This window comes from Scyliorhinus torazame, chromosome 6 (genome assembly GCF_047496885.1).
Source record: "Scyliorhinus torazame isolate Kashiwa2021f chromosome 6, sScyTor2.1, whole genome shotgun sequence".
In the NCBI taxonomy this organism is placed as follows: Eukaryota; Metazoa; Chordata; class Chondrichthyes; order Carcharhiniformes; family Scyliorhinidae; genus Scyliorhinus; species Scyliorhinus torazame.
Window position 1 is genome coordinate 176,795,656 of NC_092712.1, and position 14,077 is coordinate 176,809,732.

Sequence of the window (14,077 nt, forward strand, 5' to 3'; positions counted from 1 at the left end):
CCCTTCACAAAACCATGCTGCCTCTCACTAATACGTCCATTTGCTTCCAAATGGGAGTAGATCCTATCTCGAAGAATTCTCTCCAGTAATTTCCCTACCACTGAAGTAAGGCTCACCGGCCTGTAGTTCCCTGGATTATCCTTGCTACCCTTCTTAAACAGAGGAACAACATTGGCTATTCTCCAGTCCTCCGGGACATCCCCTGAAGACAGTGAGGATCCAAAGATTTCTGTCAAGGCCTCAGCAATTTCCTCTCCAGCCTCCTTCAGTATTCTGGGGTAGATCCCATCAGGCCCTGGGGACTTATCTACCTTAATATTTTTTAAGCCACCCAACACCTCGTCTTTCTGGATCTCAATGTGACCCAGGCTATCTACACACCCTTCTCCAGACTCATCATCTACCAATTTCTTCTCTTTGGTGAATACTGATGCAAAGTATTCATTTAGTACCTCGCCCATTTCCTCTGGCTCCACACATAGATTCCCTTGCCTATCCTTCAGTGGGCCAACCCTTTCCCTGGCTACCCTCTTGCTTTTTATGTACGTGTAAAAAGCCTTGGGATTTTCCTTAACCCTATTTGCCAATGACTTTTCGTGACCCCTTCTAGCCCTCCTGACTCCTTGCTTAAGTTCCTTCCTACTTTCCTTATATTCTACGCAGGTTTCGTCTGTTCCCAGCCTTTTAGCCCTGACAAATGCCTCCTTTTTCTTTTTGACGAGGCCTACAATATCTCTCGTTATCCAAGGTTCCCGAAAATTGCCGTATTTATCCTTCTTCCTCACAGGAACATGCCGGTCCTGAATTCCTTTCAACTGACACTTGAAAGCCTCCCACATGTCAGATGTTGATTTGCCCTCAAACATCCGCCCCCAATCTCTGTTCTTCAGTTCCCGCCTAATATTGTTATAATTAGCCTTCCCCCAATTTAGCACATTCATCTTAGGACCACTCTTATCCTTGTCCACCAGTACTTTAAAACTTACTGAATTGTGGTCACTGTTACCGAAATGCTCCCCTACTGAAACATCTACCACCTGGCCGGGCTCATTCCCCAATACCAGGTCCAGTACCGCCCCTTCCCTAGTTGGACTGTCTACATATTGTTTTAAGAAGCCCTCCTGGATGCGCCTTACAAACTCTGCCCCGTCTAAGCCCCTGGCACTAAGTGAGTCCCAGTCAATATTGGGGAAGTTGAAGTCTCCCATCACCACAACCCTGTTGTTTTTACTCTTTTCCAAAATCTGTCTACCTATCTGCTCCTCTATCTCCCGCTGGCTGTTGGGAGGCCTGTAGTAAACCCCCAACATTGTGACTGCACCCTTCTTATTCCTGATCTCTACCCATATAGCCTCACTGCCCTCTGAGGTGTCCTCCCGCAGTACAGCTGTGATATTCTCCCGAACCAGTAGCGCAACTCCGCCTCCCCTTTTACATCCCCCTCTATCCCGCCTGAAACATCTAAATCCTGGAACGTTTAGCTGCCAATCCTGCCCTTCCCTCAACCAGGTCTCTGTAATGGCAACAACATCATAGTTCCAAGTACTAATTCAAGCTCTAGGTTCATCTGCCTTACCCGTAATACTTCTTGCATTAAAACATATGCACTTCAGGCAACCAGACCCGCTGTGTTCAGCAAATTCTCCCTGTCTGCTCTGCCTCAGAGCCCCACTGTCCCTATTCCCTAGTTCTCCCTCAATGCTCTCACCTTCTGACCTATTGCTCCCTTGCCCACCCCCCTGCCTTAATGACTGACCCAACCCTCCCACTGACCACATGTCCATTCAACGCAGGTCCTCCAGCCGACGGCACTGGCCCATCCGAGGTGGCACTCTCTCCAACCTTCCAGGCGAGCATCTCGAAGGAGAGCTCAGAGGAAGACACGATCGTCACAGCTGTCATTCCCACTCTCCACCAGTACAGAAACAAGCACCTCAATGGGAAACGTTTGTCAGGCTTCTGGAGTACAATCTGGTGAGCACCACACAGCTGCTGATGCACATCAGGTGGAGGCAGGAACCATCAGGCAAGACAGCAGTCAGACGTCTATTGGATCCCAGGACCCAGCTGGGTCCCAGCCTGATGCTGAGCCTGTGGTACAAGGTTACCGGAGCTGATGGAGAGGATAGGGTGTGGCCGGGACATTCTGAGGGCGATGTCAGCGATATTCCAGCAGGTCCATAGGCAATTGGAGGAGTCCCAGCGCCTATGGCTGCAAGGGATGTCGCCGGCAATGCGTGGTACCTAGGCCAATACTGCTAGGGTGGCGACCGCAGTGGTGAGCCTGGTGCATAACATTGGCACCATTAGTGAAGGTGTCCAAGGCATCACGCAGTGGGTGACCGCCATGGTTGATGGTGTCAGGAGAATGTCCGACTCACTGGGGGATGTTATCCATTATCAGGTTGACCTTGGTGAGGTGCTGCGGGATATGTCCGGCTCTCAGAAGGGAATGGCTGAGGCGCTGCAGAGCTTGTCCCCGTTGCTGGTGGGCATTGGCGAAGCATCGCAGAGCATGGTGTAGCCAGTTAAAATGGCTAACTCCCGATTTAGAATGGCTAACTCCCGATTTAAAATGGCGAACGGCAAAGGCTGATGGGAAAGTCAGCCAACAGGACACAAACAAGCAGCTGCGGGTTGAGTGTGTATTTACCTCTGGAAAGGCCAGACAAGATCGATACCAGCAACCATCAGTATAACAAAACACCAGCCATCTGCATATTAATGAGCAATCCCCGGGAACAATGAGCAACATTTAGATACATAAAGCCAACCCAGACTCGACGGCGCCTGCAGAAGCCTACACAAAGGGAGGTGAACGACCGCCCATCGATCAAGTAATCGCTCCAGCATTGGAGAAAATCGAACCAAGTGATTGGGACAAAGTCCAATCACTTGGAACCAGGTACAGGGTCCGCCCCGAAAGGCGGGAAGCCCCTGGGGACTATAAGAATAGAGTCCAAGTTCAAATCGTTCTTCTTGGCCCGGTCACTCAGCAACGCGAACCAACCCTTGACAGTGACCGGTCCAGCCATCGCTGAAATCGAGTAAGTCTTACTTCAACGCTCGCTATGAGATAGGCGCTCCTAACTACCAATCTGTACCAACTTCGAATCCCGCAGGCTCAGAACCCGAACAAAAGGCCATTTGTTTCCCTGACCTGGTGGGCCAGTTCAGAGTTAAGTATTGGCCTGTTAGTCGTAGAAGTAGCTTAGACGTAGAATTTATGCATGAGTAGTGATTACGGTGTATAATAAATGTGCTTTGATTTAAATCTTACTAAGCAGTGTGTTGGATTATTGATCATTACTCGGACTTGAACCACGTGGCGGTATCAGAAAGTTACCTGGCGACTCAAGAGCAAAGGTGATAAAATAGTGTAATTAAACTAAGGCAAAAGTTAGCAACAATGGCACAGTCACTGAGGAGTATCGCCGAGGGTGTCGACACCTTTGTGAAGATTTTGGGGAGCCTCCAGGACTGGATAAGCCAGATAATGAAGGGGCAGCTGGGGCTCGAAACAGTTGCCGCTCCGTCACAAAGTGAACCCTGGGACCCTCTGGCATCAAACGGAAGGAGGGGGCACTGGGTGCCAACCTGGGCCTGTTCCATGGAGTGGGGATGGTGGCCACCAGCACCTCCCGGGTTCCACCCCTCAGATGAGGCCGCGACTCGAGGTCAGCACACGGGACAAGGTGGCATGGTTTTGCATGTGCCAAGTGCGCCGGGGCCCTCTGACCTCAGAAGACGCCCGCTAGGGGCATTGAAGGTCATGGGAGGAAGTATACAGCTCTTCCTCTGGTGACTCAACAGTTTGCCCACTTTAGAGGGAAAGTCTATGTATCATGAAGCACATGGCAACAAATCTGGAGACTCTTTCAAACTATATTGTCAGACATTTGCAGACCTAATAATGTAGCTGTTGTTTGCAATATCTTGAAATTGTCTCTGTGTATAGTCAGGCTTCTGTTCGATATTTTGAACCATGTGCTCAGACCATCTGACAGTGGATAGGCAGCATGAAAGAGGGAGGATCAAAATATCATGACAACTGCCAACACACAGACCTGCATGATATTTTACCTGGTGTAACAAACTAGTTGAATGTTGAGTGCTCAGAAGTCCTTGCTTTTTATGTATACCCTGCTTCTTGATATAATTGGGTGCAGTCAATTAATTATTCCATACGCCTGAGGGAAGCTGTTGACGCTCAAAGTCTAGAGCTCTGTGTTCCGGCCTCAATTGGAGAGTATTGAATTTGGTAGCCTTACTGAAACATTCATTGGCACCTGCTTAACGTGGAAATATGGTGCAACTTAATTGATGTCGTTAATGTCACCTGTTAAGGTCTGTGATTTATTTTTAATCATGTGCAGTAAACAGCAAGCCAGGCAGCAGCTCCCACAGGTGCTAAATGGAGCACCCCGAGATCTCCTCTGAATTTTGAAAGGAGGCAGTCTTCAATGTGACTTATTGATTGGGGGCACCACAGCTGTATTCTGGGTTCCCTGCAAGGCCCCACTTGTGTCGATTTGCTGAATAAAGGCCTTAGCCAGTGTAGAAACAGTTGAGGAGTGCCCAATTTGGCTTGGCAGGTTGAAGCCGGGTGGGCAGGCTGTGGGATCTATGATGAGGAAGAGGTTTTTAACGGTGACACATTGGTTCCATTCCTGCTCCCACAGGGCCTCTGCTGTTGTTCCCTGGCACCGTTCCTTAGCCATATAGGGTGCCGTGATGGTTGGACTGGTAAGGTCCTTGTGTAGCCGCAGGCTTGGGTTGATGTAGACCTTCTCCAGGAGCATTTTTGTTGCAAACTCCCTCCTTATGTGAGAGGGTGGGATGCTGCTCAGGACTGGAGCCAGTGGAATTAAGTTGATTGAAAGGTACCGGAGATGATCTGCATTGTTATGCTGAGCTGGGTATCTACAAGATTGGTATTCGACCAGTTGCAACATACTGGTGCACAGTACTTTGCAGTGGAGTAGATGATGGCAAGAGCTGAGGTCCTTAAGATTTGAGTATCTTTCTGTATCAGAGAATACATCTTTGCTGGTAAAGGGTCACGAGATGTATAGTGACACTAGCAGAGGGTTTGCGCAGGCTTTGCATTTCTCCATTTTAGTTTGTATGAGCAACATCTCTTAATAAACCTCTCATCGTGCTTGAAAGAATCCAGAGTACAGGCACCTCCATACCTTTTTTCTTTACGGTGAACAAAGAAACATATCAAAAGAAAAAAACGGGCGATGAGGTTGCGATGTTAAGATTGAACAAAACCTTTGGTCAATCCATTTGTTGCAGGATAATACAGAGCTGCCTTGATATGGCCTATCCCCGTTCACTTCAAGTTGTCCTCGAATTCCTTCAAAGTGAACTGAATAACATTGTCACTGATAATCTGCTCCACTGTTCCAAATCTTGTGAATATTTCATCCCTGTTTCTTAATGGTGTGCTCAGTCGTCATTGACTTCATGATCACAAATTCTGGCCATTGAGTGTGTGCATTCACAATCACTAAAAAAATGTGACCCTCCACTGGGCCAGCGTAATCCAAGTATATTCTCTGCCATGGCTGTGGCGGCCATTCCCGCAGATATAATGGCTGCAATTGTGGAATGTTCCTTAGTTTTGCGCAGGATTCAAATTGCCCTACTTTCTCTTCAATTTGAGCATCTAATGCTGGTCACCAGAAATAACTGTGTGCCAGTTCCTTCATCCTCACCACACCAGGATGTCCCTCAGGCAGTCGGTAAGGATTCTACTACTCAAGCATGGATGAATAATCACACGGATTCCCCATAAAACTCCATTCTGCACTGTGAACTCAAATCTTTGTGTAATGTAGGGCTTGAGGTCTGGATTTTTCCTATGAACACCTAGCGTTCATTTTTGTACCAAGTCTATTACCTTCCCCATCATTGGACCAGTTATTTTCTATTTCTAAAATTGAGATGATGGCACACGTACATTATCCACGAGCGAGAAATACAATATATTGACAAAATGTTCTTCCGATTCATGCTCGACTTGTAATGGCAATCTTCACAAAGCATGAGCATGTGCATGGTGCTCTGATTTGCGATATTGGATATTGTATTTGCGCGCCAACAATATCAAAGACCATCTTTGTAACCTATCGGCTGCCAAAGAAGGCAAACCTTTATCCAGCCCAAAGATTGCCGCCCAGGGTCAAAAGAGTTAAATGACATCCATAAAAGTAGTGTTGGAACCTAATTACCCCAAAATGATGCTCAAAGCCTCTTTTTCTAGCTGAGCATAATTTGTTTCTGTGCTCTTAGGAGCTAGTGAAGCAAATGCTAATGGTCGATCCTCTCCTGAAAGCATTATGTGTGAGACAACTGCACCAATTCCATAGCGTGCTGCATCTCAAGCGAATTGTAATTTCAATTTGGGATGAGTAATATCGACATAATCTCAAATGACCATAGGCTGCTTTCCCCTTTGAGGGAAATCCGGAGAATCATCACACCTCAGGCGAGGAGCAAGATTGAGAAGGTGGGCCTACATGAAGAACCTCAGCTGGTACGGGAATTGAACCCATGCTGTTGGCTTTACTCTGCATCACAAACCAGCTGTCCAGCCACTGATTTTAACCAGCCTACAGTTTGGGATTATAATATGTCAACAGCTCTGACTTCCATAAGGCATCTTTCCCTCATTGTATGCACTGTTGTATTCTTCTGACCTGTTTGACACATAGTAACGTGTGTAAAGGCTCCAATTGTGTTGCTAAATTTGGCACAAATTTACCATAATAATGGATTAATCCTAAAAATGGCCTTAATTGTGTCATATTTGAGGACATGGTGCTTCTAAGATTGCTAATATCTTCTTCAGTTCCTTGTGTAAGCCATCCAATCGTTATCAATGATATGACGCAGGTTTAAATTTTAAAAATTCATTTACGGGATGTGGGCGTCGCTGGTTAGGCCAGCATTTATTGTGTCATATGAGAGTACCCTTTAAGAAATGAGTGTTTAAGAAATGTACCTTTAAGAAATGGAGCTGCTCATGTTACTGGAGTGATGTCAGAGTGTGGGTGGAGCGTAGCTCCACTTCTGCTTTTTAGTTTCAGTTTGAGAAAGAGCTTGGGTGTGTCTGTGTTTTTCAGTGAGCTGAATCTGAAGTTAAAAGTGAGCTGCACTGCTGTTGATCGCTGCCATCAAAAAACTATCTATGGATCATTTGGTGAATTCAGAAGAAGTACAAATGTTTTCAGTCTTGAATGTAAACCCTGATGTGCTCCTGTTTGGAGGTTTGTTTAGTCTTTTGGATGTTAAAAGAACAGCGTACAGATTACTTAGTGTTGTATTCTTTGGGGGGTGTATTTGATTTACTGGTTGCTAAGATGTTCACTGTTTGTTTTAGAAAGGTTAACTTGAGTTCATAGAATAAACATTGTTTTGTTTTAAAAAATACTTTTCCATTTCTGCTGTACCATACCTGTAGAGTGAGCCGTGTGCTCCCCATACCACAATCTATTAAAAGTTGTGGGTCAGGTGAACTCCATGATACACTTTGAGATTCTCTAAACCCTAGCCCATAACAATTGCCAATCCCTAAATGCCCTTCAGAAGGTGGTGAGCTGCCTTTTTCAACCACTGCAGTCCCGGAGGTGCAGGTACACCCATTCTGCTGTTAGGGAGGGAGTTCAAGGATTTTGCCCCAGCGACAGTGAAGGAATGGCGATATATTTCCAAGTCAGGGTGATGAGTGACTTGGATGGGAGCCTCCAGGTAGTGGGGTTCCCAGGTATCTTATGGTAATTTATGGATAACTTGAATGTCACACTTTTCCTTTTTAACTCTCAGGTTGTGGCTTTGTAAATGCTTCAGAGTAGCTTCAAATTCTTCAAGTGTTCCTGCTCATTTGAAACTGTGATGAGTATGTCATCTGAATAATATTGCACCACATTCAGCCCACGTAGAATTTGATCCATGGATCTTTGAAAAAAAGCAGGAGCAGATGTTATTCCAAAACAAAGTCTTCTGTAATAAAACAGATCTTGTGCATTATAATGGTGAGTTGCAGCTATGATTCTGCAGCCACAAAGGAAGATGCAGATATGCCCGTGAAAGATCAATTTTACTAAATTTCTGCCCTCCAGAAAGTCCAGCAAACGATCAGCAATAATGGATAATGATCTGCGCACAATACTGGGTAAATAGTTGTTTTAAAATATCTACTTATTACACGACACGGTGGCACAGTGGTTAGCACTGCTGCCTACGGCACTGAGGACCCGGATTCGATCCCGGCCCCGAGTCATTGTGTGTGTGGAGTTTGCACATTCTCCCCATACCTGCATGAGTTTCACCCTCATAACCCAAAGATGTGCAGGTTATGTGGATTGGACACACTAAATTGCCCCTTAATAAAAAAATAAATTAAATAAAATCTCCACATATTCTCAGAGAGCCATCATTTTACAATACAGGAACTATTGGTGTTGCCCAATCACTAGTAGCAAGTAATTCAATGAGTCCTGTTTGGACAGGTCTTTCTCGTACTTTTTCAACAATTTTGGGTTAGGCGTATGGTACGGTTCCAGCTTGGAGACACTGGTGTACTGTTTACCTTGATTTTAAATGCACCTCAACTCCAGTTATTGAGCCTATTGAATCTTCGAGCACCTTCTCATTCTTCGGCAGAAGTTGTTGCAAGTTGCTCTTTGAATGTTGATTTACTGTTTCCAGTTGTGTCTAATCTTTGGCAACTATGCTCTACCAAATAAAGTTGGAAAATTCCACAGTGTGAAGAGGCAACTTCACCATCTGGCCATTTGCTCTGCTTTGACCGTAATGAATCCTTATAAAAGTATAACCTTTTCCAGGCGTCAGGGTGGCACAGTGGTTAGCACTGTTGGCTCATGCACCAGGTTCAATTCCAATTTTTGGTGACTGTGTACTTTGCACTTTCTGCCCATGTCTGCGTGGGTTTCCTCCGGGTGCTCTCGTTTCTTCCCACAGTCAAAAGATGTGCAGGTTAATTGGGGTTAGGGGTAACGGCCATAGAGCAGGGGCATGGGCCTGGGTAGGGTACTCTTTCAGAGATTCCATGGAGATTCGATGGGCTGAATGGCCTCCTTCTTCACAGTAGGGATTCTATGGTTTAGCGTACATCCTTCGGATTACAATTAATGGCTTTAAAGGCAGCTGCTTCATCTTATGATGATATATTGTCTCGGGTATTAATGATACAGTTGCACCCATATCCACTTCAATTTTGATTTCATGATCTTTGAGTTTTGTATATGCCCAAAAATGTTGTTTATTGTCCCACACCAGCAAGAAACCTAGCTTTTGCTCCTGTTGTAGCTCTGGTGTGTTGTCTTCTGAGCGGTCTTGAACTTCGTCTCCTAATTTAGAGACATAGCTAGTCTGTTTAGACGTTTTCTTGCACATCTTTGGTATTGGAGAGGTTTTCTGAGTCCAACATGCCTTCACAATATGGCCCTTTTTGCCACACTTCTTGCATGTATTTGTTCTACTCCAGCATTTCCGTGCTGAGTGTCCATTTGTGACATGGTTGTACCCTTGCAGCCTTGCTCCTTGTGGTATTCATTTTATGGGTTCTTGATCCAGCCCCTATCTGTGAAACATCTTGCATATATGTGTCAACTTCCACGGCAACTTTCAAACCACTTACAGTAAGCAGCTTCCACTGAATATCTTCAATGCAGCGTCCACATACCAGCCTATCATGAAGAGTATCATCAAGTGTTGCACAAACTCTCAATATTTTGCTACTCTTCTTAAAGTCACTGTGAAATGTAAATGGTTTCACCTTCTTCCTGACTAAGTTGATGGAACTGAAACTTTTCTCAAATCAATAACGGTCTAGTAGAGAAATGCCCCTCTAAAGTTTTCATTCGTTTGATGTATATCTTTTCTCCCAATTTAGATGGGTGAGCTACATTTTGTCGCAGGATAAAAGTTTTACGTTCTATCAAACGGAGAAATGTTACGATCTTTAGGTCCCCCGGTGTCTGATTTGCTATGTGATATAATCAGCCATGAGATCTAATCAACCAGATCATAATTAAATCAAATGCCTGTGCTTCCCGCCATTTCAGATCCCAGCTCCTAGGGTCTATACTTCAACCACCTTCCTCACTTCCGATTCTTTTGAAGGTACAACACAAAAGGTCCCCTTCTTCATAAACAACCAGAATTATTTTCCTTTTGCCTGACTGCAGGTTGACTTTTCTCTCGAGTAGTTGCTTGTACAGAGTCAAAAGACTTCTGAATCCCCATTACCTGTAGCCCGTGTAGCTTCGCCACGATGTGTGTGTGTGTTGAGAGTGTATTATTGCTGCTGGGCTGAAGGTGTCATGTTTCTCAGTCGTTGGCCAACTTTGCAGCATCATTGTTTAGTGTTGCCTCTAGTTTAAAAAATGTCCAAGCCTAAGAGGCACAGCAGATATCGTCAGCTTAGATAAATGTCCGAGACAGGGTTGGAGATGGATTGTTGATATAGAGATTGAAAAGGGTTGGCATAGAACAGATCTTTGGGGACGCCTGTTGGGCTTTTTCCTCCAGATGATTGTCTCATCATCCATGTGCACCCTGCACCGTTTCTCTCAGAGTGATAATTTAATGGCATCAGTAACGCACAGAGAACTCTTGATATTTTGACAAGGAGATCAGTGTGCCAGATGGTGTTGCATGCTGAGATCGAGAAAGACAGCGCCTGTTTGGGGTTATTTTCAATAAGGTGGTCAGGGTAAGGACCTGGTCACATGTGCCTCGCCAGAAGCCAGCTTGTTCAGCTTTCAAGGCCCTTAGTGTTGGGTGGGGTTACTGGATTATGGGGATAGGGTGGAGGTGTTGACCTTGGGTCGGGTGCTCTTTCCAAGAGCCGGTGCAGACTCGATGGGCTGAATGGCCTCCTTCTGCACTGTAAATTCGATGATTTCTCCACGTTGGCTCTATCCGCTGTAAGGCGAGAAGCTCTAAGATTTTGCAGCACATGGAGATCAGTAATATTGGGCAGTAACTTGAAGATAAGTTTGGATCTTTGCCTGGTTTGGGAAGGCTGATGACTTTAGACATGTGCCAGGATTTAGGCAGTCTTCCTTTGTAGATAAACCCGAGTGATGAATTGAGCCAACCAACTGTAGGCACATGGGCCAAGGTGTTTGTGGAACTTGGAAGAATGTTGTCATAGCTCAAATCTGTGCCAGTCTCGACTTTCTGTAGCGTGATGTCTAGCTTCACTGCAGTGAAGGGTTCAGGGCATGATCTGAAACTACAATGCCTTTGAAAGGCTCTCCATTCAGTCTTTATTTATTTTTTCACTCTTTTCCCAGGAGCACCGATGCCATATGGAGGAGATGGCTCACTACTTTGTTGGCATTTATAGATGGTCGACTTGGTGTTAGTGGTTGCTGGGCTGGTCCAAGGTGGTATCATAAAACTTAGTGTGGAAGGAGGCCATTCGGCCCATCAAGTCTGCACCGGCCCTTGGAAACAGCACCCTGCTTAGGCCCATGCCTCCACTCTATACTCATAGCCCAGTAACCCCACCTAACTTTTGGACTCTAAGGGGCAATTAGCATGGCCAATCCACCTAACCTGCACGTCCTTGGACTGTGGGAGGAAACCGGAGCAGCTGGAGGAAACCCACGCAGACACGGGGAGAAAGTTACCTGATGGCAGAATTGAACCCGGGTCCCTTGAGCTGAGGCAGCAATGCTAACCACTGTGTCACCGTGCCACCCCACCGTGTAGAAGTCTCCAGCATTTCTGGCTGGAATGGGTCAAATTCATGTTTCTGGTGGTCTCTTCCCATCTAGCCCAGTGGGAAGAGTCCAAGGATTCCATCAAGTGATCAGTTACATTTCGGTCACCAGTTTTCTCCTGGTGTTGAAGGAGAGAAGCACATTCCTCTTCGAGGCAAGGGCTGCACACTGGGGCGATATCCCTCAGAGATTGATTTGGTAGCTGCTTTGTAGATGGCTTTGCAGAAGAGGCTGTATGCCTGATCTCTGGGGATATAGGGGGGTGGTATCATTGCCACACCTTTTTCCAGTGCCTCGCGCATTTTCTCCCAGTTGGCTTTGCATAGGTTTTATTGCTCCTTCTTTGAGCTGGTGATGATAGATAAATGAAGACCGATGTTGGTCAGAGTTGGTCTCTCCTAGCCGTGTGGGAAGCTATGCAAGGCTTGGTATGATGTTGAGAGTGGGTTGCCATGCATTGGGCTGACCCAGCAAAGGTTAGGAGGTTTGTAATGACTCAGAGGCACTTAGTTTCAGGGCCATAGACACTTTCAGTGCGACCTGTTCCTGAGTTATACTCGGTGTTACAAAAGGTGGAACACTGTTCTGTCACAGATTTCCTAAGGCAAAGCTGTCAGACACACTTCTCTGCAGTAAGCTGAATTAGATTCTGTTCTGTACATGCACATAACGTAAGGCCTCCATTGCCTCCTCTCCTCAGTCGCGTTCTCCAGCAGCTGCAGGTCACTTTCCTCCGTCTTTCTGCTTTTCCCTCTTCTTCCACCTTAACCTCCAATAGTATATTGAGCGGCACACCGGCAATGCCAGAGCATGTTTGTGCACAAGACCATGGCTAGGGATTGTCCTGAAGTCCCTATATTTGAACTGAACTAGAACGGCCAATGCAGACAGAAATAGGCCTAAAGTCCCTAGCAGTCTAAAATGACTAACCAGAGACTTGGCTGAATGCAGTTAAGGATCTTTTTAAGTAGCACTGATGCAATGTCCTTCCTGACTGCCGCTGCTAAGTATTTGTGGACAATTTTTAGAATTTATGAGCACTGCACTCCTGCTTAGATCATTTGCTTCCAGCCATAGTAATTTGTATCCACTCCACACCCCAACAATCACAACAGTATAAATCTCATCCTATTTCCAGTTCTTTCAACTTTGACAAAGAGTCATCCAGATTCTAAACATTAGCTCTGTTCTTCTCTCCGAAGATGCTCAGACCGGAAAAGATTGTCATGCAGGAGCCCAAGTCAATAGGGTATCTGGTGTAATACCGGTATAGTAGGTCATAACATTAAATTAGGAGGTACAACACCGATTTTATGTAAACTCCGAATGAGAAATATGACGAAATTAAAGTTGCTCACCTTGATTTTCTGTGTTAAGCATAATGGTCAGTTTACATTCATCTTTAGTCTGGCTGAATTCAGAGCAAGGTATAGGTACCGTACTCTCAATCACTAGTTTGTGTTGCTTTCCATCCTCTGCTATAGTCAAAGCCTCTGGGTGAATCTGTCAATTCAAACCGTTTCATATTAAAGACAGACCAAAGCAATTACACAGTGGATGCAAAGCTGGAAAGCAACATTTTTGTGCTGCCAGACTTTGAAGCTGATCTCTTCTGTTGAAATTAAAACTCAAATGTGCATTTTGAAATTCGACAAATGCAATGCATTCCAATTATTCAGCTTGTTAACATGAAATCTTCATTTAAAAACAGGCGCACAGTAACTTCCCAAATATTCCAGTAAAAAGAAGTGTTGGAAGCATTGAAACCTTTTAGGTACAATTCTTCAAAGAACCCAAACATTAATATTAACAACATATGTGCCATAAAAGTTGTGTGTAGAAGTCACAGATTCAACTTTTAGGACAGTTGGCTATTCAGAAAACGTTGCTTGCATGTTTGACTTTTCAAGTCAAATCAAAAAGTGTGAAATTGCAACTGATACAACTTCGCAATGGTATTTTAAAATAGTTTCAATTGTGAGTATGCTTGGGTTGTATGTTATTTTACAAGCAAGGTGAGGTATGCATGTCACATGGCGAGGCTGCCAGGTTTCATCATTGCGAACTGCCTACAGTCCCAGCGGTGGCCACCGTTCCTGATGGTGCTTCTGGGACTAGACAGCAGTCAAACATTTGATTGTTTGGCTGTGTTTGGAGGGGGATTGTCCTCCCAGATGGGGGAGGAATCACATCCTGAGCCAATTAATGGTCTGATGTCCATAAAATCAGCTCGGAGTGACAAGGCCAAGCCTAACTTTTCAGTAGGGGAGGATGGGACCCCAAATATAATTCAGCCCCAAATTTCACATGGG

General features: G+C 45.3%; 1 protein-coding gene across 6 annotated transcripts in view; it reads right to left on the minus strand.

The window, feature by feature from the left end:
• Positions 1-14,077, minus strand: part of vwde (von Willebrand factor D and EGF domains) — a 456,813-nt gene that overhangs the window by 232,286 nt on the left and 210,450 nt on the right. For all 6 annotated transcript variants that reach the window (XM_072509130.1, XM_072509129.1, XM_072509127.1 and 3 more), the window contains exon 7: positions 13,124-13,268. In XM_072509130.1, the coding sequence (XP_072365231.1) occupies positions 13,124-13,268 (145 nt within the window). The remainder of the gene's footprint in view (positions 1-13,123; positions 13,269-14,077) is intronic.